The sequence below is a fragment of the Polypterus senegalus genome, chromosome 5 (genome assembly GCF_016835505.1).
Source record: "Polypterus senegalus isolate Bchr_013 chromosome 5, ASM1683550v1, whole genome shotgun sequence".
Lineage (NCBI taxonomy): Eukaryota > Metazoa > Chordata > Cladistia > Polypteriformes > Polypteridae > Polypterus > Polypterus senegalus.
In genome coordinates, this window is record NC_053158.1 from 116631639 (window position 1) to 116658661 (window position 27023).

At 36.8% G+C, this 27023-nt stretch overlaps 2 protein-coding genes across 5 annotated transcripts in view; one reads left to right on the plus strand and one right to left on the minus strand.

The window, feature by feature from the left end:
* snap47 (synaptosome associated protein 47) overlaps positions 1 to 7755 on the minus strand; it is a 109227-nt gene extending 101472 nt beyond the window's left edge. Inside the window, exons 1-2 of one of the 3 annotated variants that reach the window (XM_039753263.1) lie at positions 7470 to 7739; positions 2055 to 2596 (exon numbers count right to left, since the gene is read on the minus strand). In XM_039753263.1, the coding sequence (XP_039609197.1) occupies positions 2055 to 2551 (497 nt within the window). In that variant the 5' untranslated portion in view covers positions 2552 to 2596; positions 7470 to 7739. Of the gene's footprint in view, positions 1 to 2054; positions 2597 to 7469 lie in introns of all 3 variants that reach the window. The other 2 variants (XM_039753264.1, XM_039753265.1) reach the window with 2 other exon arrangements.
* A 36-nt stretch (positions 7756 to 7791) lies between these two features.
* The window catches only part of jmjd4 (jumonji domain containing 4), a 37428-nt gene continuing 18196 nt past the window's right edge, over positions 7792 to 27023 (plus strand). Inside the window, exons 1-4 of one of the 2 annotated variants that reach the window (XM_039753262.1) lie at positions 7792 to 8499; positions 9220 to 9385; positions 15185 to 15310; positions 21140 to 21407. In XM_039753262.1, coding sequence (XP_039609196.1) covers positions 8250 to 8499; positions 9220 to 9385; positions 15185 to 15310; positions 21140 to 21407 — 810 coding nt within the window. In that variant the 5' untranslated portion in view covers positions 7792 to 8249. The remainder of the gene's footprint in view (positions 8500 to 9219; positions 9386 to 15184; positions 15311 to 21139; positions 21408 to 27023) is intronic. The other variant, XM_039753261.1, reaches the window with a different exon arrangement.

Genomic DNA, 27023 nt, shown 5'->3' on the forward strand with positions numbered 1-27023 from the left:
TATGAGAAATACCAGTCTGGTTTCCGCACTAGTCATAGTACAGAAATGGCACTAATGTGTGTTGTAAACAACATTCTGATATCCTATGATGAAGGAACTCCACTGTAATTATGTTGTTAGACTTAGCGCAACATTTGACACCATTGACCATTCTATTTTACTGCACAGACTAGAAAATAATGTTGGGCTTCCAGGCACTGTCATTGCCAGTGTAAGACTGCTGGCAGTTCAACCTGGCCGGGACGTCCCTAAAATTAAAGGAAGGGGGAAGGCAGCTACTTGTCAACACTGCCTTCCCCAAAGCACTAGTTGGCAGCTTTCCTGGAGTGTAGTGGTGCCCCGGATTCCGCAGGCCATCCTGGGACTTAGAGTTCGGTTTCGCAGCCCTGTTGGGTGCTTTGGGTGTCACCGGGGGAGCTGTCGAAGGACCTTTATACACAGAATTAAGATATGGTGTCCAGCAAGGCTTAGTACTGGTACCTTTACTGTTTTCACTTTACATGCTTCCACTGGGATCTATCATTAGAAAACATAATTTTAATTTTCATTCATACGCAAAAGACACCCAGTTATACCTTTCTTTTACACCAAATGAAGTTTGTCCGATGTTGTCTTTCATTTGTTGTGTTAGTGAATTAAAGGAGTGGATGGATGAGAACTAGTTGCCATTAAACACTGATAAAACAGAGATGTTAATTATTGGAGGGAATGATGCTGAATGCAACAATATTTTGTCATTATTTAACTCAGTTGGAATCACCATTAATTTTACTGAATCAGCCCACAATCTAGGAGTTCTCTGTGATTCTAGCATGTAATTTAAAGCACACATTACAAAGTTGTCTAAAGCCTGTTTCTCCCATCTTAAAAATGTTGGAAAATGGAGGCATTTTCTAAATAAGCAGGATTCTGAGAAATTAATGAATGCCTTTATTTCTAGTAGGATTGACAACTGCATTGCGGTGTTCACTGGATATTTAAACTGTTCTTTATACAGCTTCCAGTTAATCCGAACTGCTGCTGCAAGAATTATTACAAGAACAAGAAAATATGAACACATAACTCCAGTCCTTCAATCCTTACACAGGCTCCCAGTTAAGTTTACGGCAGATTTCAAAATCCTCCTTTTAACATATAAAGCCTTAAATGGCCAAGGTCCAGCTTACTTATCTGAACTTATCATGACTTACAAATCAGAATGTACATTAAGATCTCAAGATGCTAGTCTACTTATGATTCTAAGGATTAAAAAAAAAACAGTGGGAGGTCATGCTTTTAGTTACAGGGCCCCTAAACTGTGGAACGGTCTGCTTGCTACTATAACAGATGCCCCTTCAGTTTCAGCTTTCAAATCTTAGCATATCCTGACTAAAGCTGCTGATTAACTGTGTATACTGCATCTCTGTTGTTAGTCATCAGCACTAAAACATAAGTAAATTTGTTACTATTCTGTTTCTCTTCTCGGTACTTAAATGTGGCTCTTGGTGCCATTGCCCACCTGCCAAGTTATTTTTGCCAGCCTAAAGTAAAGTTATCTCTGATGGAGGATTGCAGGAATTGTCGGGTAGAGGGGTCATTTCATCGGATTGGCTGGCCCAGTACTGTCTAAGCTGTGGAATGGCCAGCAGGGGGAAGCAGTTTTATGGCCGAAGTCTTCAAGACTCTGAACAAATCCAAATTGAATTATGTAATATCATCTACTGTTGAATTTTGCTGTGTACCTGTAATATTTCTATTGCACGGTTATATTATATTGAGGATTACTTGTGTTATGTTCTGTGTATTGTATTGACCCCCTTTTTTGACACCCACTGCATACCCAACCTATCTGGAAAGGGGTCTCTCTTTAAACTGCCTTTCCCAAGATTTCTTCCATTTTTTCCCTACTGGGGTCTTTTTGGGAGTTTTTCCTGGTCTTCTTAGAGACTCAAGGCTGGGGGGCTGTCAAGAGCCAGGGCCTGTTAAAGCCCATTGCGGCAACGCGGAAACATTGCTTTTTAATCTCCATGTGGTGTTAAAACACATAATATTAAACATATATAAGCAGTTATTACCTGTCTGCTACATGTAAATCAGACTCGATTTTGTCTAATCCCACCATGATGTTATTAAACTGTTCCTTCTGTTGGTCCAGTATTTTGCCAGTGTCTTCCAGTCTTTTCTGAGAGTTACACATAAGACCAATCAGTTGCTTCCCTTTGCTTGGCCCAGGTACAGAAGCTGTTGATTCACCTTCAGGTGCAAGTAGCTGTTCTCTCCAAAAGTGCTCTATTACATTGAACACCACACATCTACTTGGCTGTAAGGAACTAAACCAATGCTTGATGTTTCCTTCATCCAGAACAGTAAGAGAGCTAAAAATAAAGCTGGAGGATTCCTTCTTTAGGTCAACGATGTTGGAAAGCCTGATTGTGAACAGATTTTGCCCATCTTTGCTTGTTTGGAACATCAATGATTTCAAAGTCAAGGACAAAACACCCAAAGTCCATCGCTTCTCATTCTTCGTATAATAAGAAGCTGGCCAGCTGTGAATGACACTATCCTTATTCATTATAAATCACAGCAAATGTGGTGCCTCAATTGCTGATGAAGTTTCCTGTCAACCAAAAATGACATTAATTTAACAATACCTGAAACATACTCTATTAATTAGTTCTTTTTAAAAGATAAAAGATAATCCTTAAAAATCTTAAATTGTGTGAAAATAAAATTCATGTTTAAAACATATTTTTACTACTAACAGTTGGCTACTGTTATTTGAAGAAAATAAAGTTGACACTGATTAGCAAATCTCAGCTTTTGTTCTTTTGTATAATACACAAATGTCATACCAAAATTACTACTTCTTTTAACAATTCGCTAGAAGTTTGAAGAAAAATGACTGAACAAAAAGTATTAACTGTACAAGAAATAGCAATTATTTAATATTATTAACATTAAATACTTTAAGGAATATGGCACCATTAATCATCATAATTACCTATTAGTTTAAAATACAGCAGGAAATTGGTTACCTTCAAACTACAAATAAAAACTATTTAAACTTGCAGGACCCAGATTTAATAGTTGTTTAAAAGTCAATTTAATATATGCATGTACCTAAAACATTGAAAATAATGCATGTTTTTTTTAATTCAAAGATTAAGTAATTCAGGTACAAAGACATGCTGCTTGTTATCCCTTCCCACTAAAATTAAGCCTAAAATGACATTTGGGAACATTGAGATGCAGTTACTGCGGTGGGCTGGCGCCCTGCCCAGGGTTTGTTTCCTGCCTTGCGCCCTGTGTTGGCTGGGATTGGTTCTAGTAGACCCCCATGACCCTGTAGTTAAGATATAGTGGGCTGGAGAATGGGTGGCACAGTGGGTAGCACTGCTGCATTGCAGTAAGGAGACCTGGGTTCGCTTCCCAGGTCCTCCATGCAAGGAGTTTGCATGTTCTCCCTGTGTCTGCGTGGGTTTCCCCTGGGTACTCCGGTTTCCTTCCACAATTCAAAGACATGCAGGATAGGTGCATTGGCAATTCTAAATTGTCTCTAGTGTGTGCTTAGTGTGTGGGGGTGTGTGCGTGTGTGTGCGTGCCCTGCCCGGGGTTTGTTTCCTGCCTTGCGCCCTGTGTTGGCTGGGATTGGCTCCAGCAGACCCCCCGTGACCCTGTAGTTAGGATATAGCAGGTTGGATAATGGATGGATGGATATGCAGTTAGATTGTATTCAAGCAGTGCTAACATGCAATAATATTTCCTTTTTATGTATCAGGTATCATGTTCCACTTCCTAGCAATTCTGAAGAATAATGCTGGTTTTCCACCAGTGTTCAATGATAATGCACTCTGTTTTGACCCATTAACACAGGAAATGCTATGCAGTTTATTACATTTCTCAGTTTACTTCACACGTTTGTCTTTAGCATAACGATGCTTTAAAACAGCCATGATCTCCATTTCTTTGGACAAATATGACATATTTTGGAATTTTTTTCTAATTATTTTTTATTTTAATTTTCCAAGGTTATTTGGTCAGGGTTGATGACATCATCAAAAGGAGAGTTTCACTGGTTGCTATGGGTCCATTCCCATTGTAATGCTATAGAAAGCATCTGCGCTGATCAGTTACTTAATTAATGACAGACTATTTAAAGCGACAAAACATTCACTACTGAACATTCTCGTGGCCAAAAATATATGCATAAAACATACGTATGACATGGTTTGTTATTTAATTATTTTGTTCTTTTGATATCTTTAAATTTACATCTAGATTTAGTCATCAACTATAATGTTCTATAGCATCGGATATTATTACATTTGTTACATGCACTTTATTTTAGTTAACCCAAATTAAGTCTTTAATCTTCTTGTTGCTATCCTTGTGCACACTAAACATACAAGTAATTATGGCTAAAATAATAGTCAAAAGTCAGATGCTAACATTTTTAGTGCTATATGATTTTAGACCTGGACAACAGTAGAAAATGGTCTCAGACAACCTTCACCAGCAGTTCTGTACCAATGAGTATAGCCAGAAACAAAAGGAGACTTATCCAAAGTAAAGAACGTCATTATGACAGATACAATATTAAATCTCAATTAATTTGGGGAAAGAATTTTGGAAAAGGAAACAAAAAAAAATAAGACACCTTAGTGAATAGCTATGCTTGTGACTTCAGCAATACACCCCTGGGAACATGAGATTGCATTTTCAAAAACCCCAAACCTAAAAACTTCAAACCATACATGGTAGGTTGTAAAACTCATCATGGGTAAAATAAGGGCACAAGGACCCCTAACACAAAGGGGAATAAGCTATCTAGGGTCACAGATGAGAAACTAAGCCTATGGCAAACAGCACACAACTGTTGAGCCTGTGGACAGGGCAGTAGCACCACACAACTTAGGATTGAATAGCAAGCAACTTTCACTAAACTTCAATGAGAATGCCCCTAAATGAAACAATGCCACATGTTTATTTGGAAAATACAGCTAAATAGTTAAAATATTACAGACATGGAGGATTTGTCAAGTTCGAATAGCTATTCTCAAACTTCAAATTCAGTCAGTATTTAGACTGGAAAAATCGTATCTTTATACAGTATTCCAATGAAGTTAGTAATTTCAGCCATTTAACCTTACTTCCCATAGATATTTCCTGTTTGCAGCAATACTTTTGCAGTAATAGATTAAGCTTATGCAAAGCGTGCAGTCAATTTTATCAATTAAGCCAATGTTACACATGTATGTGTATATATATATATATATGTTTAGTTTTAATCAGGTTATTAGTACTTATTTTTTAATGCGGGCAGTGCAGAGTTATGGAGCACATTCCAGTCACTCTATCATGATGAATTTCATCCTGTGAAATGCTTCATCAATAGCAAATGGAAGGACTGCAATAACTGTAATATATTTAGAGTGATGCAGTATTGCAAAGCTTTTAACAGAGAATCACCATCTCAGTATTTACAGTGGCATGAAGGTCTAGCAATTAGCCACTGAGTGGTCAATTTGTTCATGGCTTTCTTCTTTGTTTTCCTGCTTTTATCTTAATCTAATTCAAAATGTTGGCTTTCAAATATGTGTTTATGTTTGATATAAGTTTGTATCCTGCATTATTAATGTCACCTTTGCTTTTATTTCTGTTGAATTTCTTTGATTATTTGTGAATTGGTTTGAGCATTCAAAAGGTGCTATACAAATAAAAAGTATTACTGTTACATAGTGCCATGATTTCAAGTTTGAATGCTATCCTGATTAGTGCCTGCATGGAGTTGGCATGTTCTCCCCATTTGTATATGGACTATGTGTATAACTACAAATACTGTTTTATACTTGGATATTAGGAGAGTGTCATTAAGCACACATCATTAAGCACTCTCAACTGCCTTAATCTGCTTTGTCCTACATTTGTTGTTAAATTACATTTTCCTAATTTAGACCCACATGGCTGTCCCCAGGTTTTTCATGTTGTTTATTAAGTTAATGATCTAAGACTTTGCTATAACAGATGTTCAGTATTTCATGTAAATGGTATATGCTTTTAGAAATGCAGAATATACATGGAAAAACTTTCATCTTAATTTCTGCTATTAGCACAGTTCAAGTTGTGACTTCAACAGTATTTCGGAAAATAAGCAAAATAAGAATTCTCTGGAAAAATACACTTTCAAAGTTTCAATATGAGAAGATGACATATAGCCCACATCAGGAGATATAAAAAATAAATATAAACTAAGAGTATACATGCATGGTGATCTTACATTTCACAAAAGAGAATCTTAAAATTAAAGAAGAAAGTGTTTTTGAAATTAAACAACCATTTACTTAAACTTGTTGCAGGTTATGGTAACAAATGATATCAGAGCACACTTGTTATTTGAGTCTTGCATTTTTTGATTGTACTGCAAGCCTTGAACTGTCACATTGTCAGGACAAACGGGAGTTCTATCACAGACAGTACAAGTGTTTGTATTAAGTTCACAGGTACATCATGAATGATGTACAATTTGACAACTATAAAGAAAACTATATCTATGTGCACATTTTGTTGAGTAATACAAAACTAATAAAATGTAATAAGAACTATAAAGTTAACTGCTGAAAAACTAAAACAAAAAATAAAAAAATTGCAAAAAACTAAAATCAAAAATAAAAGAATGAAAACTAAATAAGTATTCAAATTAAAAAACTGTGAAAAACTAAAACTAAATACAAATAAAAAGTAAAATTAAGCAAAAATTAAAAATATCTTCAAATTTAAAAACACTAGATATGGTATTACAATAGGATAACTTCAAAGAGTTATTTTCATTTTTTAACATTTGTGACACATTCCTGGCCTTGACTGCTGACTTTGAAAGAGAATTTAGTCTACATAAAACAAAATCTAGAAATCATTTGAAAAACGTCATGAGAATGAAACTCTTTTTAAATTCAGGAAAGACTGTTAATGTTCATAAAGTTGATCATTTATGGAAGACAGAAAGGGTCAGTAGAAAAACTTTTTGAACTGAGGTAAACGTTTTATAAAAAAAAAACTTTTATCAATTCATTTTTCGATATTCAACATTAAATATGCAATACAGTAATCATAGATGTGATGGTTTTTCTATGCTATTTAAAGAAATGCATCGTTAATACCGACGCTCAAACATTTTTGATTTTTAGAACTTGTTGCCCACACGAAAAATTGTGCACGCACCAGGTCACTCTTTAGAGGGACAACCGATTCTAATTGTAAACCTGAAGACATTTTACTTATAAACATTTGAAAATGTTATTGTTGCTTCCTGGCATTTGCGTACATTTTTCATCTTCATCAGGTAATATTTGTATTTCTACATGCACCCTGAACTTAACATAGGGGATTAAAAATGCTAGGAGAGATGTATAATTTTTCGAATGCTATAGTGTATCGTTGTATGATGTAGTTTCCATAATCTGCAAAGACTATGTTTCATGCAAAAAACAAACCTGTAAAACATCCACTCTTCGTCTGTTCCAAATTAATGATGAGACGGGATAATCTTCTCCAATTCAGTCAATTTTCATGCTACTGTCGTCTTGTCGAATACTGTATTACATTACAGAACCAACCTGTAAAATAACATCTTACATTCCTTCAGTTTTTTTACCCTCCGGGTAACTACATACAAGAATTTAGAGTTCCATTTTGTATGCATTTACACTGAATATGTATTTATAAATAAAGCAATGGATTAATCAACAAAAAATCAATATTTATCCACTTGTAACATATTCGCATAGAAGTTCAAGTTTTTTTAGGGGGTGTGGGGTACAATTGACAATCGTCGACAGAACATTTCATTCAGAAGCACGATATCCCTTTAAGAAATTGTGGTGCAACGTGCCTTTAGGTCCCCTTCGTTGTTTCGGTTATGTCGCACTGACGGGATAATGCAAGCATGTCAGGCACTTGTTTTTTTTTTACTGAAATAAATTCTCATACATAATATAAACATATGCACGGGATGCGACGATCATAATGATGTGATTAAAAGCAAGCAGTAGTTGTTTCCATTAAAACTGTTTTTTTTTGTTTAGTATATTTTGATTTGACAGTTACAAACACCTATAAATAATTCGAATGAGCGCGGCTCTACCAAGAGCTAAATATACAAATAATATTACCTGATTATAATAACTTTACAATAAAGCAAATTTAATCATAGTCTTTATATACTGCGATTATTTTCATGAAGTTCTACGACAGTTTAATTCTTATATGTAGTTATGGATAAGCGAACTTTTTTCTTGTGCCGCAACTTAAACAGCCTTAAGTCTGGTGAGAGTCCCGGCCGCCTGCAGCATGTAGACTATATTGACGAACCCGATTTCAGTTACTCCTGCTTTTTCGAGAACTGCTTAATTCCCAATCAGCCATGTGTCTTCTCCAGGAGGTTTACCGAGGATTGGAACTGCAGGAAATACTGGGTAACGCAAGATGGTAAACCCAACTTTCCGCGGCTGCTGCAAGATTTTGGTAAAGAGCTTTGCACGTGTCTATCCTAGGCTTAGTTCAGTGAAGTTATTATATTTAACTTAGAATGAACTGTGTAGTTTCAGTGATACATGCTTGTCAGTAATCTTGTTGGTTAAAGTTGGTGGAAAATGAAGTGTTAGATAAAGCATCTATTCATTTTCTAAACCCAGTCAATCGACTGAGCAGGGTTCTAGCCAAGGAATTTTCCCTGCAGAACTGGTTCCGCATGCCTTGTCCACAGTGCTGCCGGGATAGGTTCAGCGTTATTGATGTAAAGTCTTTGAATCACTGTGAGTGCAGTGAGGCCGATAATCTAAGATTTTAGATTTCATTTCTAATGCATTGTCATATGATACTAAATATTCTGAACAGTTTAAGGTTTGACCGTTTGATTTTCATCTAGAGGTCTGACTCTTCATTAGCGGCGAGACCTGTAACACCACACAAGTTTAATTTGGAATATATTTCTATATTTGTTTTTTTAGTTAAAATATATATTCTTCAGCAGATTATTTTTTGTAATTTTTTAATTTCCTGATTTACAGTGTATTGTGATAGATAGGGTCACACATGGCATCCCTCTACACTGAGAACAATACCCAGAAGGAAAGGTGTCGGAGCCTATAATTTGTATTGAATTATTTGAGTTTAAAGGAGAGTTATAATATGTGCGCATCTTTCTATAAGTAATTAGTATTTTCATTGTTTTTTATATATTAGGAAATGCATTGGTCCCAGTGGCAGATTGCAACATAAAAGAATACAATGCCAATCCAAAGCAGACTGTTCCTCTAAAAGATTATCTTTCCTATTGGGAAGAATACATCCAGAATGGATATTCCTCTTCTCGGGGATGTTTGTATTTAAAAGATTGGCATATGCATAGGTAAGCAATTTAAACCAGTTTTATTAGCAAAAACTAAAATTACATTTATGACTGGTTGCACCTTCTGCATTTAGTTTAGATCCAGACATCTCAGCTAAAAAATGTTTTTCTAAGAGTTTTATGTTTTTCTGTTTCAATTTATAATGCTTATTTCTTTATATGAAGTGATTTAATGTTGAGGTTTAAATTAAAGATCAATATGTCTTGTTATTGGTTTTAGGTTAACTATTTAAAGGAGTTGCTTGACATCTTTATAAGTGGCTTAGACAGGCACTATTATTTTACAGGCTGCTGCTTTTGTTTTTAATGTGGCCTGCTTACTTCTCACTTGCCTTGTTTTCTTTGAACCAAGGACACTGTGTTTTTTAGGGAACTAAGTAAACAAGCTTTTGTTTCGGGACATGACAGCACTACTGGGGCTTCTGGCTGAATAAAGACCAAACAAGTTTCTGCAAATTCTAAAGGTCCTTAAATTTAAAGAAAACTAAGTAAACTTGCATGCTAGTGCATAAACACTTTAAACTTATAAACATTTTTTAAATGGCTTTTAATTTTATATTTTAAAGTTTATGAATATTCTAGATGATCAAGTTGAAAGCAAGCTGCATTGTGTTAGCTAAGATTGAGCTGTACAGGAGTTTAAGAGTTGACTATCAAAACAGCCATTTGCATTCAGCTCCAGCAGCTCCGCCCTTATCAGTGAAGCTGCATGCTGCGCTTACCAGCACAGTTGCCCATGATTTTAATCTTACTGGATGCTGGTGCAACAAGTACCGTAATTATTAATTGAACAGTTCACTTTCTCATGTGGGTCATCCTGGTTCCAACTTAATGATGATGACTGATTAAAAGGCCTCCAATTTGTATTAGATCAAGATGAGGAATGTGAAAATGTGAGAAATGATGATCATTTCCTGACCAGGTGGCAAACACAACCTTCAGGTCCTAATGATTGTTATGAAAAGATTAATGATTATTAGGGGAAAGGAATTTACAAGGCAAGGTAATTGTTATGAAAACAGGTACAGCATAAGGTTATTATTATGAAGATAACATGTAAAGTGGATGACGAGAAATATGTACGAAATGGGGATGTTTTGTGATTAGAACTGACAAAAATGATCCACACCCAAACCACTGGGTTCATTTCATGAACTGAGATGGCTTTATGTGTACTGCAATTGTTTGCTATGCTGTGCAATAAAGTCTAAATTCAGACTGCCTTTATGAAGACTCTGCTTTTTTTAAAGAAGTGTTCTAGTCAACACTAATTAATTAGAGACTTTATCAAATGTGTGTGTTAAGAACCATAAATGTAATATGCTACTTTCTGTGTGGGGTAAAATTGTGCTTAACAATTTGAATTTGAGATGCATTTATGACCATATTAGTAATCTATACAACACTGTGACTTATTTGTCACAATATTCCTTAAAGTTATGTTGTCTGGAAATATGTTCTTCTAGTACAGATAGCCATGTCAGATTTGTTTAAAGGATCGGCCCAGAGAAAGAATCCTTTCATCATAGTATCAATTAAATCTAAGAGAATCTCATCCAGAAGAAGTATACAGGGGCCCACACGATGGCTGAGTGACCCAGGTGAAGCATGGGAGTAGGGTACAGTGCCAGTGAAGTGGGATGGATCCAAGTATACTACACTTTGTGTAATGTATCTTCTCTGCTGAGGAATGATCTGAGGCTTGTGCAGGAGGTTGAAAAAAATACTATTTTGTATACTGTATTATACATAGTTGGTTCTGTAACCAGATTTTCTATAGGTGGTCTCTGTATCTCTCTCTCTCCTTCTACCTCCCTTTATCAAGTGATGGAAGAAGAATCTTAAAGAACATCTAAGCTAAATACAACTAAATAGACATATCCTCAGAAAAGGAGGAAATACAAGAAGTATTGGTCGGACTGAGTTAGTGTCTCTAAGATCATTGTATTAATTAAAAAACCTATAGTTACAAGGTCACAGAGGTGGATGATCCAACCAGAAATTAGGAAACCATTTTTATGGGAGTGCTTTAGCTATCACAGGTGCTGCAAGAGTAATGGGTTTGGGGGCCAATGTAAAAAAGTAAGTATACCCAATGATTTTTTTCAATAAGTTTAAAATTTTTCAAGGTGTGGTTATTTCTTCACAAACATAGTATATATGCATTTTCCACATGACTTTGTGTCCTAAAGTTAATTTTTTTTTTTAATTTTAAGAAGTACATAGCCAGTCCTGGCATTTTGTAATGGAAGCTAAGGGGCAACAAATGCTTGGAAAACCAAAGCCTAAAAACTTACAGAGGTAAGTCAATTTTTCAAACCAAGAAAGTTGATAAGTATTAACCTGTGTTTTGGTATTACACACACATTGTAAAATAGCTTGTATGTGTCATTTTTGAACAAAAACAAAACAATATTATGAGATTCAGACATTGTAAAAGAAGACCAGTTGTACACACTACAACAGAGCTTGTCTCCCTTAGCAAAAACCAATATGTGATAAAATGATTCTTTCCAGTTCCCATTTATCATAAACATGCATTGGAAACACAGAAGGCATGTTTTCTTAGATCAAACCATTTTCCTGCTACTATTTTCCTCAAGATAAGGATACATTTTCTGTTCACTTGTGTGATAATAATGTCCTTCCTGGAAGAAATTCTCACATAAATACATAAGTAAATCAACATGATGCCATGTATATGGCACCAACAATTTACTGTAATTTGTCTTTTAAGAGGAAGCCACGCTTCTGGGGGTTAAAGGTTGTTTCTAAGGGAGACAAGTGCTGATGTAGTGTGTACAACTGGTCTTCTTTTTTAAATAACTGAATCTCATAATGTTGATGTTTTATTGTTTTAAAATGACATATATAAGCTTTATTTAATGTGTGTATAATACCAAATTAATGCATAAAAACTTTCTTGGTTTTAAAAATGGACATATTGTACAAGTTTTTAGGCTTTTTTCCAAGCATCCCTTGCCCCATAGATTCCATAATATGATGCTAGTTTTAGGTATGAATTTTTAAGAAATTATAGAAAACACTTAACTTTAGAAAACATTTTTGCATGGGAAATGTATATATACCATGTTTGTGACGAAATAACTTCGACTAGAAAAATACCAAAATTATCTTTTAGCATAAATTGCATGGACATGCCAAGATGTGATCTTAATTAAAACACTATTTGTAGTTAAAGAGGATATTATGTGATAAACATGATGCTACATTTACATTTTGTAATCCATTGTGTAATTTATAAAAAACATAAATACAGATTTTGTAGTTGGAAAATGTAAGTATACCCTACATGTATCACTACCACAAACATCTAAAATTAGAATCGGCTACACCAAATAAGATGCAAATTATTAGACCATCTCATTATAGAGAATCTTGGAGGACCCTCTCTTATTAAACTTCAGATGTTTACTTTGGTTTGCTCTTTGTTGTTGTTGAAGTGTGTGTCATCGCCATACCTATATTCAAAGAGCTCCCTGATGCTTTCAGAAAGAAGGGGTTTGATGCCTGGGAAGTGATTTAAAAAGACCTTGAGGTAACTTGAAATCATCCATTCCACTGTCCAGAAGATTTTATACAAGTAGAGAAGATTTCAAACAACGGCCAGCAAGTTCAGCTGAAGAATAGAGTGCAAGATACTGAAAAAAGTTTCTAAGATCCCCAAAATTTGATTGCAGGACCTAGTGCAGGTAGCACTTGCCATCAATGATATCAAAGTGCTTGAGTCCACCATTAAAAAAGGCTGTACAAATTAGATGTACAGTATATGATATGTGTGCCAGAAGGAAACCTTTGCTGTTCAGAAAGAGCATCATGGCAAGAATAACATTTGCTCTAGAACAACTCAGCATGGTGTTAGAAATATTAAGTTTTGGGACACCTTTTCTGCATCAGGGTCTGCGTATCTCACTATGAATTCTTCATTGTAGTGTGTGTTTGAGGATAATGCGAAACCATCTGTCAAAAGATTGAAGCTCAACTGAAAGTGAAGTTTACATCTGGACAATGTCTCTAAACATACCAGTAAACTCACCTAGGAATGGCTGAAAAGAATGAAATGGTGGGTTCTGGAATAACCTAAGTCAAAGCCCAGATCTGAATGTCATTGAGATGCGATTGGCGGTCGGGTGTTAGGTTTTGACCACAAATGAAAGAATTCTGCATTGAAGAAGGGGAAAAGCATTCTCCCAGTCGAAGAAGTTAAAGAAAATGGTTGAAACTTAAAGCCTCAAAAGAATGAGAATCATCTTCTTCATTCTGCGGATCCCGTTAGGGGTTGCCACAGCGGATCATCTTCTTCCATATCTTTCTGTCCTCTGCATCTTGTTCTGTTACACCCATCACCTGCATGTCCTCTCTCACCACATCCATAAACCTTCACTTAGGCCTTCCTCTTTTCCTTTTCCCTATCCTTCTCCCAATATACCCAGCATCTCTCTTTTGCACATGTCCAAACCAATGAAATCTCACCTCTCTGACTTTGTCTCCCAACCGTCCAACTAGAAATGAACTCATTTCTAATCCTGTTCATCCTCGTCAAGCCCAATGCAAATCTTAGCATCTTAAACTCTGCCACCTCCAGCTCTGTCTCCTGCTTTTTGGTCAGTGCAACCGTCTCCAACCGATATAACATAGCTGGTCTTACTGCCGTCCTATAGACCTTCCCTTTCACTCTTGTTGATACCCGTCTGTCACAAATTACTCCTGACACTCTTCTCCACCCATTCCACCCTGGCTGCACTCTCTTTTTCACCTCTCTTCTACAATCCCCATTACTCTGTACTGTTGATCCCAAGAATCTAAACTCAATTACCTTCGGCAACTCTACTCCCTGCATCCTCACCATTCCACTGACCTCCCTCTCATGGCTCGACTGATCCAGTATGGAAATTTGTATTGTTGTCCGCATATTGATTTGGCAAAATTTTACACCGGATGCCCTTCCTGACGTAACCCTCCTGGGAAGGAGCATACAACTAGATAATAAACTTATAGCTTGTGCAACACAAGCAACATGACAATGTTTTGTTCTTTTTTTACTTGGGTGTTTATCACATCATTTGCCATTGTACAACTATTGTCTCTCAGTTCTCCATGAAAACATGAGATTACATTTTTTTTCTCAGCTACCACTGCAAAGTTCATGGGGGATTTAACATATAAAAATTTTAATATTTGTGTGGAAATAAACCTTTAACATCGAGAATATCATAAAATAAGTATTTTTAAACATATTAAGAGATGGCAATTTTTCAAGCTTATGTGGTATGAAGATTGTGACAAGTCAATTCTAAAATGACTGGAAAGATATTTATACTGGCAGAATTGGCAAGGCAATAGTGAGAGATACTCAATTTGTCAGAGCTGGCAGGGCAATCAGAAGGATATGAGAAATAGTCTGAATCTGTGTAAGCTGCACTAATTCATGGAGTTTATAAGAAATGAGATTCTGCTTGAAGTATATAATAAACAAGAACAATTGTGTGAAATATTTAAAACACAAAAACCTGTGCTTCAATTTAAATGTTTAAGTCTAAATATTCTCAATTCCAGTATAAATCTTGTTACTATTTCTTTCTGTTAATGTCATAAACTTTTTTCTCTCCGTTCTGCATGAATACATGAGAATAAATATTTTTCTCATCTACCACTGCAAAGTACATGAGGTAAGTAAAATATAAAAAATACAATTCTGGTGGAGTATTCCTGAAAATAATTTTAAGTGCTCAATTCTGTTTCTTAGATTTTTAGGACTGTCTTCTTTTTATATTTTAGAGAATTTCCAGGCCATACTGTATATAAAATTCCTGTGTTTTTTCAATCCGATTGGCTGAATGAATATTGGGATTCTATAGAGGTTGACGATTATCGATTTGTTTACATGGGACCTAAAGGAACATGGTAAGAATGTGTTTTAATGTTTAGTTACTCCATGCACATACAGTATGTTTCCAATATGACACTATAATAAAGACAAAATTTAGCTTGCTGCATTTTATTTGCCTGACTCTGGAATTTGGAAGAAGTAGAAGAGTGTAGAGAAAAATAAAGCTTTTTAAGTTATTTCAAAAAATATATTGGTACAGACGGCCTAAATTGTAGGTTTATACACATTGTTAAATAAAAGACACTGTGTTGAAATAAAACTGAGGTTCCCTCTTTGTTTTCCTTATGTGGAAACGTAGGCATGTAAGCACACTGCCTGCAACCAATATGGCACAATGTAAATTTCTATTTATATGCTTTCATTGAGAAAGAGTTTCTCCATTTTTCCTTTTGGGTTATTAGGCTGTTGGAACCTAATTGTTAAAATTAACAACCTAATTGTTAAAATTACTAATGACCTCCTTATGGCTGCTGATTCTAGTCTAATCACTATTCTCATCCTTCTTGATCTGAGTGCGGCCTTTGATACTATTTGTCATACCACTCTCCTTAATAGATTATCTTTGATTGGCATTACTCACACTCCACTTGATTGGTTTAGATCTTACCTTTCAGGCCACACTCAGTTCATACAGCTTAAAACTTTCACATCCCAACCCACCGCTGTTACTTCTGGTGTGCCCCAAGGCTCTGTCCTGGGGCCTCTTCTTTTTATTATTTACCTTCTTCCCCTTGGCAATATTTTTCAAATATAACATTAATTTTCACTGTTATGCTGATGACACCCAGCTCTACCTTGCTGGTAAACCCACCTCCTCTTTTCCACCACCCTCACTTATTGATTGCATTTCTGAAATTAAATCCTGGTTCTCTTCAAATTTTCTTAAATTAAACAGTGACAAAACTGAGGTTCTCCTCATTGGTTCAAAATCATCATTATCCAAAACCAATAATCTTTCTTTTATTATTGATAACTCTGTTGTTTCCCCATCATCTCAGGTCAAGAGTCTGGGTGTCATCCTCGACAGTACTCTATCTTTCCAATGTCACATTAATAACATCACCCGGTCTGCTTACTTCCACTTACGTAATATTAATCGCATTCGTCCCTCCCTCACTCCTCATACTACTGCCATTCTTGTTCATAGTCTTGTCACTTCTCGGCTGGACTACTGCAATTCACTCCACTTTGGTCTCCCTAATAAATCTCTTCACAAGCTTCAGTTAGTCCAGAATTCTGCAGCACGTATCATCACTGGAATCCCATCTTTTCACCATATTACTCCGGTCTTGCAGCAGCTTCATTGGCTCCGATCAAGTTTCGTATTGATTTTAAGATTCTGCTACTAACTTTTAAGGCCATCCATAACCTCGCACCTCCATATCTGTCTGACCTTCTACATGTTGCCATTCCATCCCGTAACCTTAGATCCTCTTCCTCCACCCATCTGACCGTTCCTCCCTCCCGTCTAACCACCATGGGTAGCAGAGCTTTCAGCCGTTCTGCTCCCAAGCACTGGAACTCATTACCTGCGGATCTCCGAAATATCAAATCATATTCATCTTTCAAATGTAAACTTAAAACACATTTGTTTAAAATGGCTTTTTCTTCTTCCTCCTAATTATAGTGGTTTTGTTTGGTTTTAATTTGTAGATTTTCTGATGTTTTAAGTTGTTTATAATTGTGTTTTGTATTTATTTATTTGTTTGTTCGGTGTCCTTGAGTTCTCTGAAAGGCGCCTTGTATAAATAAAAATGTATTATTATTTAGCGCAGCAAAATGTACACACTCTTGAAAACATAACAGCTAGTGTTGATCCCTGGATTTTCCAGCTCTAGCGTTGACTTAAGAACTGGATGGGCTCCATTTGATTAGCTTAAGTTTATTGTAGGCTATAGTGCCATAGTAGCTCTGCTCCAGCTCAGGAATGCCCAAGAAAACCCTGCTCCAGCAGAATGTAAATTATAAAACTACTGAATATGTGTGGATATTCTTCAAAACTCAAACCAGATCTATGGGACTATAGATACTGTAGAAAAGACTTAAAAATATAGGGAATCAAATAGACTTGGCCTGAATTAATAATACAGAATAAAATAAAAAATTAGAATTTTGCAGATTTTGAGTGCAAATAGACAAAAAACATATAAATATATAATTCCAGTTATTAAATTATTATGTATGCTTCTAGTTAAGTTTAGAAACTAAATGTCTCCTCCATTTATAGTCATAAAATACTAAGTCCTGCTCAAGCTCAATTTTTTTAGAATAGAATGATTACAAGATACATCTTTAAGAAGTCATCTTAAAATTCCCAGGATAAATAGAGCCACTTTGTATGCAAAGCCTTGGGCTATAAAACCATAGTACTAGGGTGTTGTACCATGTTAGCCATTATGAATGTAATGAGAAGTCAAGCAAAATTACACCACTTATTGGCTAATTTAAAAAGTTTACAATATGCAAACGTTCGAGGGAACTCGGGCCTCTTTTTCAGGCAAGATTGCATCTTTTTAGTTAACTAATAAAAAGTGTAATTTTGCTTGATTCCTCAATATAGAACCACAATTTCTAGTATGATCTAAATGCTAATATTAGAGAGGCCCCATTGGTCTCCATGTTTAGGTTTTGGTTGAAGTTGTTCCTGAGGCTGTTCAGTTTTTTCTTAAGTAATCGCACAAGCTTCTACGGAACAAAAAACATACACAAAATGAACATTAAGTCACTGTTAGGGATAAAGAAGGAAACCATAAGCTTTCCTTTAAAATGATAGATTCTTAGCCCTGTCCTTCTGAACTTATAAGACAGTGTAGCTAAAGAAAAAGAGCTGGCATACTGATAAAATATACTGCCCTACAGATGTGGACCTCCAAGTCTATATGGATAAAAATTCACCAAATGAGGCATTTTTGGTGCAGGATGCTTCTGCGGCCAGCAGTTCAACTCTAATATAGAAAGAACACAAAATCCCTGCAACGGAGCTGACCACAAAATAGAATTATGTATATTTTTTTCTTTTTGATCACTTTATCAGATGTTAAATTACAAAAACATTTAATGTTAGGCAAAAGTCTGGATTGTGAACAGTTATTGTAGATCAAGATCAGTAAGAGATGAACAATGGAGACGACAAACTTTATAACAAGGAAAGATTATAATCAAATGATCAAATGCCAGTTCATCTTTATAAATCAGTGTATTTCTCAAGGGAAACCCAATATTTTATTAATCAAAAAGTGGTTGAAAAAAAGCCAGATGAATTTAAAGGTTAATATTTCTTCAAGCAATCTATTGTGTTTAATTCTATCTGTTTCCTAGGCTGATGTCACATTATAAGACATCTAGTCAGAGGTCATGTCAAAGTTACTCACTGCAGTTGCTGATCTCTTGACAGAAATTGCAGTGTACTGTATGTCAAATTAGATGGCTGCTTGAGGCCTTTCCAAAACAGTTTCACATTTTCAGAGTTTTGGGAAAGCACCCCTTTTTCCGATATCCAATAATGTGCTGCCTGGTGGAGCCAGTGCCCATGCAAAGAGTTCACATGTATTTCGAGTTTAGCCACAATCTGTCCTATTTTTCCTTTTTTCCATTCTACCATGGTAATTAAAACATGCAACATCAGGCAGATGTGCCTCTCTTCTGTTTTCCAGGTTCAAAACCTTAATGTTCCTTTTTCCACATTGCTGCATTATACTGTATTGTACTTCCATGTGAGCACTCATTGGTTGTTAGCTATCACATGGGTACTAGCCTGCATATACAACGTAAGACAAAAATCAAACCTCAGTCACTGGGTATATCAGACTACATGACTGATGGGCACAGGAATTTGTCTCTGACTCGCTAAGATTATGCAAAAGAAGTCTGTAACTGAAAATCACAGGAAAATATGTGTAAAATGTCAAAGGACTTAGTTCTTTTTTTAAATTTCATTTGAACTTTCACTGATCATAAATATCTTCCCCTTTCCCAGAACACTGGTCGGGGGACTGTTTGGCAACAAGTGTTACAAGATACAAAATTGATTGTCACAAATGAAGTGCTCATAACAAGAAATAAGCTAGTTACAGTTCCTAGGTTACAAGCTATTAGTTAGACAAAATTCATTAAACAACACAGTCTGCAAATGCTTCTTAAACACATTGAGGGAGTCTGCATTATGAATGGCAGTAGCCTGTACCTACACATGAAAAGAGTCTGGACTGAGACTTGATGCCATACTGAGGTTGCATTACTAGACACTGCTAATTAACAGGCCTGAGTGCTCGAGAAGGAGCATAGGACCTCACAAGTGTCTCCATTGATACAGGTGCTGATCCATTGACTACTCTGTTGGCAAGCATCAAGGATTTGAACTTAATATGTACCAGTTCTGGATGCCGATGTAGTGATCTGAAAAGATAAGTGGAATGTGCCTGCCTCGTTTGGTTGTAAGCCAGACGGGATGCTGCATTTTGATATATCTGCAGCAGCTTGGTGTCGCATGCCACTGCAGAAATTTATACAGCCATCAGGCATTCATTTATGTACAAACTATCTGTTCTAAAAAAAAAATATTTTGGATGTGCATTTCTAATTTGAATGTTACCTTTTGTTCTACTTGCAACATTCAAATCATCATTCTTTCTCACACCTTAATTTTGAGATATTATTATACTTATTTTTGGTTTAATGACAGGTAAATCGGAGGAGTCAAGGAATGATTTTAAAAAGCTGCCCACTGATTTTGCTTGTCAGAAATGGTGGGTTTCATAAGATAATAACATTTGAAATATTAACTTGAAAACAAATTAGGCAGTAGAGTGATGCTTGTGAAAAAAGTATGCAAATATCTCCTAAGATGGGTATAACTTTTGTTACTTTAAAAATATACAGTGGTGCTTGAAAGTTTGTGAACCCTTTATAATTTTCTATATTTCTGCATAAATATGACCTAAAACATCATCAGATTTTCACTCAAGTCCTAAAAGTAAATAAAGAGAAACCAGTTAAAGAAATGAGACAAAAATATTATACTTGGTCATTTATTTATTAAGGAAAATGATTGAATATTACATATTTGTGAGATGTCTCAATATGGCTGAAGCTGTGCTCTTCATTGTGCTGTTCTTGTCAGTTCATGGTGTGATGGTCTTCATCAGTTGGTAACAAGAGAAAGATACTTCTACATCATCACAGGTTAGCAGGAGAGAGAATGTGAGGTTAAGCACGTACATTTATAGATGTTCTGTCCAACCCCTACAGCCAATAGGACATAATTATACTTAAAGGCCTCTGAGATAAGCCAATTCCAAACAGCCATACATCAGACCGATGGGGGAAATAGAACATCTTAACACCCAAAAACCATATGGTAAATTACACCTTAGCCTACTTGCGGTGCTAGAAAGACTTTAGCAAAGAATCACTCGCCAAATTGGTTTAAGACACATCCCCCAAATCCTGTCTTAAAATTACAAATAGACTCAGTCGTAAAAGGGGGGGAGGGGGGTTGGTAAACACTATATTACATTGCTTTGCCTAAATTACAAATAAAGATGTACAAAATAATCAAGTTAAATGCAAAATCTCGCATCACAACAGATATATATTCAAACTACATGATAGGAATCAGATTGTAAATATCCTGCAGTCTAATTTCTCATATGCTGTTTAATGATTTATCAGCTTTTTTAATCATATTATCTGATAATTCATTCAATTCATTAATTCAGTTTCATAATGTTATTTTGACCTTTCATAAGTTGATATTTTCCAGTATTACATTTTTAATGGCATTTTACACATTTTTTTGTTTATTTGTACCTTATTTATTTTATTTCTTTGATTTAAATATGCAGGACTCCGTTCCATGCAGATGTGTTCCATTCATACAGTTGGTCTGCTAATGTCTGTGGGAGGAAGAGATGGTTGTTATTTCCACCTGGTCAAGAAGATTGTCTGCGTAACTGTCATGGTGACCTAGTCTATGATGTGACGTCATTAACACTTCTAGATAAAATGAAATATCCGAAATATGTCTCAAATTGTCAGCCAATAGAAATCATACAGGAAGCAGGGGAAGTCATTTTTGTTCCCAGTGGATGGCATCATCAGGTTCACAATTTGGTATGAACTGTTTCTTATCTTCATTGTAATCTTTAAATCTTCTACAAAAATAATGCAAATGGAGTTTTTTTCTATTATGTTGACAAGACTGCCAAAGTTTAAAGCTTCTTTTATTTAATTAGTTGCCCCCATTTGCGAAATTAATATTTGAATATTGGTGTATTGAAATTATTAGTGCATTTTAAGTTTTAGTTGAAAATATGGCCCATTAATACAGGGAACAGAGGGGATGAGGAGGTGATAGGTAGGTATGGTGTGAAGGAGAGGAAAGAAGAAGGTCAGGTAATAGTGGATTTTGCAAAAAGGATGGACATGGCTGTGGTGAATACGTATTTTAAGAAGAGAGAGGAACATAGAATGGAGGAAGATTCACATACTGTAGGTAGATTATATCCTATGCAGGAGGGTTAATCTGAAGGAGATTGAAGTCTGCAAAGTGGTGGCAGAGGAACGTGTAGTTAGGCAGCATAGGACGGTGGTCTGTAGGATGATGTTGGAGATCAAAAAGAGGAAGAGAGTGAGGACAGAGCCAAGGATCAAATGGGGGAAAACTGAACCGATCAGTGTTTAAACTACACCAAAACCAGATGTTAAAATTCAATAAAGTTTCGTTTTCTGTGATCTCCCTTTGCTTGGAAGCCAAATTTATATGTTGATTAGGCCAAGCATATTCAAAAATCTCTTTTTTTTTTAAGTGATACATTTGCTAATGGTGGGTGGTGATTGAAAATAGCCTAATACGAATTCCTGCACGCACATTTTAAGTTGATTTGATATTTATAAAGGACCTGTTGTACATACAATCTGATTTTTTTTTTTTTTTTTTTAAACACCAATTTTACCTACCTTGCATAAGCAAAAGTTTTCTATGGAGTCTAAGCAAGGTTTTATACATGAGGTCCCAGGTCTTTAGAAATGCTTTTTAGCCCTTGCTATCTTTTTTACTTTTGACAACATTACCTTTAAAGTTGTTTGAACTGTTTTAATGAGAAAGTCTCTTTTTTAATATAGGGAAGGGCACCTCAAATCCACACCTCACTTCAGTTTCCTCCTTTTCCTCCACAAACATTCATATACTTAAACACATTCTTTAAAGGATCTGTGTGCCTTCGTTTTCTCTTTTTTTTTTTTTTAAATCTGACTGTACTGATTTACTATTTTGACTTAGATGAATGTTACATTTTGGGAGGCATTAATGCCTGAATAAAGAAGGTTCACTTTTTTTTTTTTTTTTAACAAGTGTACATACCATATATATTTTAATCATTTTTATAAAATTTGTGGCTAACCAGTAGTCATAAGTTTTAACTTTGCTTATTTTTGAATAACTTGTAACAAGAAAAGTGCCACATCTTGACACAGAACAACTAGAAGAAAGACATAATCTCTCAAAGAAATTCCATTTGCCACTCCCTGCTGTTCCTGAAACCTTGAAACTTAAATTTCTCCTTAAGGAACAGATTTCACTGTCAGTATTTATGATGAATACTATTTCTCTGCCTTACAGTATAATTGTTACCATGTTTCTGTATTTCTAATTTTTTTATTAGTAAATTAGGGAAATTTGTTTATGGTTTACAGCTATGCCTATATTTATATAAAATCCTGCACAAAAATACAGATCTCACAAGTTGCAAGTCATTCACAAACCTTACCTACATATGTGTTCGCTACGTTGGCAAGTGCGGTGTATTTTTCGGGACAGTCCCATACAACAGCTCCAATTTAGGTACCCTGGCTTATTCTTTAAAAATGTTTAATTTTTCATTGCCTACATTTAAGCATACAAAGACATTGCACTGTGTAAGTAAAGTTATGTGAAAAATTATCTGCATCTCATGAAATGTTCTTCTTTAACATGTGTGGATATATCTATATTTGATCTTTCTTTTAGCAGTATCTTTAGATAAAAGTGATGTAATGGAAGAAACTTAATAAGCATTAGATAACAGACAATAAAACAATAATTCAAACAATGGAAGACATAGTGTTTGTTGAACACCAAAGAAATTCAAGTACAAGACAATGCAATCATGATCTTCTGCGTGATATGTACTTGTTTGGTTGGACTTGAATGTAAGAATTCCAATATACATAGGACAATATGACTGCTACAGTTTTTATGATGTTGAGGGTGTAGTTGACAATGATTACATGACTCGAAAATACTATGTAACTGGTCTGTACTGATTTGCGTTGGCATTTGAAGTAGTCAGTAAGGAAAAAGTGGTGACAAAACATGTCAGCTATCCCAGTTTGGTCTCATTTGCCTTGACAGTTTGCCAAGACTGCTCTATGATACTGTGGATTGTTACAAGAAGTCATACCCATGTTGTTCTCCCAATCTGGTCCTGTATGATTATCACTCATTTCCTAGTCTGATGGGTGTCCTTCTGCCAATGATAAAGGCATCAGATCAACAACAGAACAGGAGTTACACAACCAAAGCAAAACATTTTATTTGACTGGTGTAGGAAAACTCCATACAAATTATAACTGTATTAGTGGTCACAGTAAATATGCTGAGTAATAAAACCATATACTGTATAATCATTTACTTTTTCAAGTCTTTAGGGTAAATGCTGCTTTTATGTAGTAGTTTATTATTAGGAACTTTAAATGCTTATAATGTAGTGCCTTCTCTTATCTCAAAGTTATTAAGTATTGCCTTGTTGTTTTATATATCTACTGGTATATTTATTCATTCTGCATTGTTAAAAAATATCCATGTTTTATTTTTTTTTCTTTAACACTAGCTTATTTCCTTGTTATACTTTTTTCTTTCTTGACCTTTGTTTTAAAGCAATACTGTCAAACATTTTTTTCCTTAAATGTTGTGTAGCTGTCATTCTATACACATTTCTTATTGTCTTGGTTTAAAATGTTTTGAATTTAATTTTTATTACATCACATTTTCTTCAAAATGTCCTACAGTGTATTAATCTGTTTATCCCAGTTTACTTCATTAAGAGTTTTCTGTATATGCCTAAAATCTTCAGGTGACAATCAATATAGTTTTTATTTTTTGATGATTTACAGCGACAAAATACTTTTAAACTAATTATAATATGTTCACTAGTGGCCCAACAACTTTGGAATGCTAGCCTTATAATTATAAATATCAAATTAATAAAGGCTTCTCTTCTTTTTAAAATAATATACTAAATTATAACATCTATCCATTATCCAACCCACTATATCATAACTACAGGGTCACGGGGGTCTGCTGGAGCAAATCCCAGTCAACACAGGGTGCAAGGCAGGAAACAAACCCCGGGAAGGGTGCCAGCCCACCGCAGGGCACGCACACACACACACACACACACACACACACAAGGGACAATTTAGAATCACCAATGCACCTAACCTGCATGTCTTTGGACTGTGGGAGGAAACCGGAGTACCTGGAGGAAACCAACGCAGACACGGGGAGAACATGCAAACTCCACACAGGAAGGACCCAGGAAGCGAACCTGGGTCTCCTAACTGCGAGGCAGCACTGCGCCACCGCAATGCCCTAAATTATAACGTTCATTAATAGTTAAGTTTAATCATTAGCGTGTCACTCCTTTTGTAGCTTTTTTTTTTCTTGTGCTTGAAGGCCTCTAACATTGCCCTTGCTACATCACATTTTAACCTTTCATTAACCTAACATATATTTTATGCTTGCCTCTGTCAGGGGGCATCAACCCCAAAATTAGAAGTGTCAAACCATTATCAGGTCCTTTTGGAGTTGGACGGTGTCTCTGATGATTCTGAGGTGGTAGGCAGGGGTGAAGAGCTCCAACGGGCCATCTCAAAACCAGTTCCCTGAAAGAGAGAGAGAGTGATAATTGTGGGCTAAATCATTAGGGGGATTGATGCTCAGGTGTGGTGCAGAGATAGAGAGTCTTGCACAATGTGTTGCTTTCTGGGTGCACAGGTGGGGGGACCTCCCTGGAACGATGGATAGGCTGTTGGCCAGAGCAGGAGTGGATCCAGTTGTCATTGTCCATGTTGGAACAAATGACATAAATAAGGGATAATCTGTCAGCTCTGCAATCCAGATTCAAAGAGTTAGGTGCCAGGCAGGAATGGCCTGGGAGGAATGGCCCCCCCGATCTGAATCCGAGCGGTGTTTTATTATTGGACTTCTGTGCTCATCATGGATTGTCCATAATGAGTACCATGTTCAAGCATAGGGGTGTTAATATGTGCACTTCGCATCAGGACACCCTAGGCCTCAGTGCGATGATCGACTTTGCGGTTGTGTCGTCGGACCTGCAGCCACATGTCTTGGACACTCGGGTGAAGAGAGAGGCGGAGCTGTCAACTGATCACCAACTGGTGGTGAGTAGGCTTTGATGGTGGGGGAGGATGTCGGTCAGGCCTGGTAGGTCCAAACGTGTTGTGAGGGTCTGCTGGGAACGTCTGGCAGAGTCCCCTGTCAGAAGTTGCTTCAACTCCCACCTCCAGCAGAACTTCAACCACATCCCGAGGGAGGTGGGGGATATTGATTCTGAATGGGCCATGTTCCGTGCCTCTATTGTTGAGGCGGTTGAGCGGACCTGTGGCCGTAAGGTGGTCGGTGCCTGTCGTGGTGGCAATCCCTGAACCTTTTGGTGGACACCGGCGGTAAGGGATGCTGTCAAGCTGAAGAAGGAGTCCTACAGGACCCTTTTGTCCTGTGGGACACTGGAGGCAGCAGATAGGTACTGGCAGGCCAAGCAGAATGCGGCTTCAGTGGTTGCTGAGGCAAAAACTTGGGCGTGGGAGGAGTTTGGGGAGGCCATGGAGAACGACTTTCGGACGGCTTCGAGGAGATTCTGGTCCACCATCTGGCGTCTCAGGAGGGGGAAGCGGTGCCGTGTCAACACTGTATATAGTGGGGATGGTGCGCTGCTGACGTCGACATGGGAGGTTGTGGGTCGGTGGGGGGAGTACTTCAAAGACCTCCTCAATCCCACTAACATGTCTTCCAATGAGGAAGCAGAGCCTTGGGACTCGGAGGTGGGCTCCCCCATCTCTGGGACTGAGGTCACCGAGGTGATCAAAAAACTCCTTGGTGGCAGGGCCCCAGGGGTGGATGAAATATACCCGGAGTTCCTCAAGGCTCTGGATGTAGTAGGACTGTCTTGGTTGACACGCCTCTGCAACATTGCATGGACATCGGGGACAGTGCCTCTGGATTGGCAGACTGGGGTGGTGGTCCCCCTCTTTAAGAAGGGGGACCGGAGGGTGTGTTCCAACTACAGAGGGATCACACTCCTCAGCTTCCCTGGAAAAGTATATTCGGGAGTCCTGGAGAGTAGGGTCTGTCAGATAGTCAATCATGGGATTCACGAGGAACAGTGTGGTTTTTCGTCCTGGACGCGGAACAGTGGAGCAGCTCTATACCCTTAGCAGGGGCCTGGAGGGTGCATGAGAGTTTGCCCAACCAGTCTACATGTGTTTTGTGGACTTGGAAAAGGCGTTTGACTGTGTCCCTTGGGGACTCCTACAGGGGGTACTCCGGGAGTATGGGGTACCGGACACCCTGATAAGAGCTGTAATGGTCCCTGTACGATTGGTGTCAGAGCTTAGTCCGCATTGCCAGCAGTAAGTCGAACCTGTTTCCAGTGAGAGTTGGACTCCGCC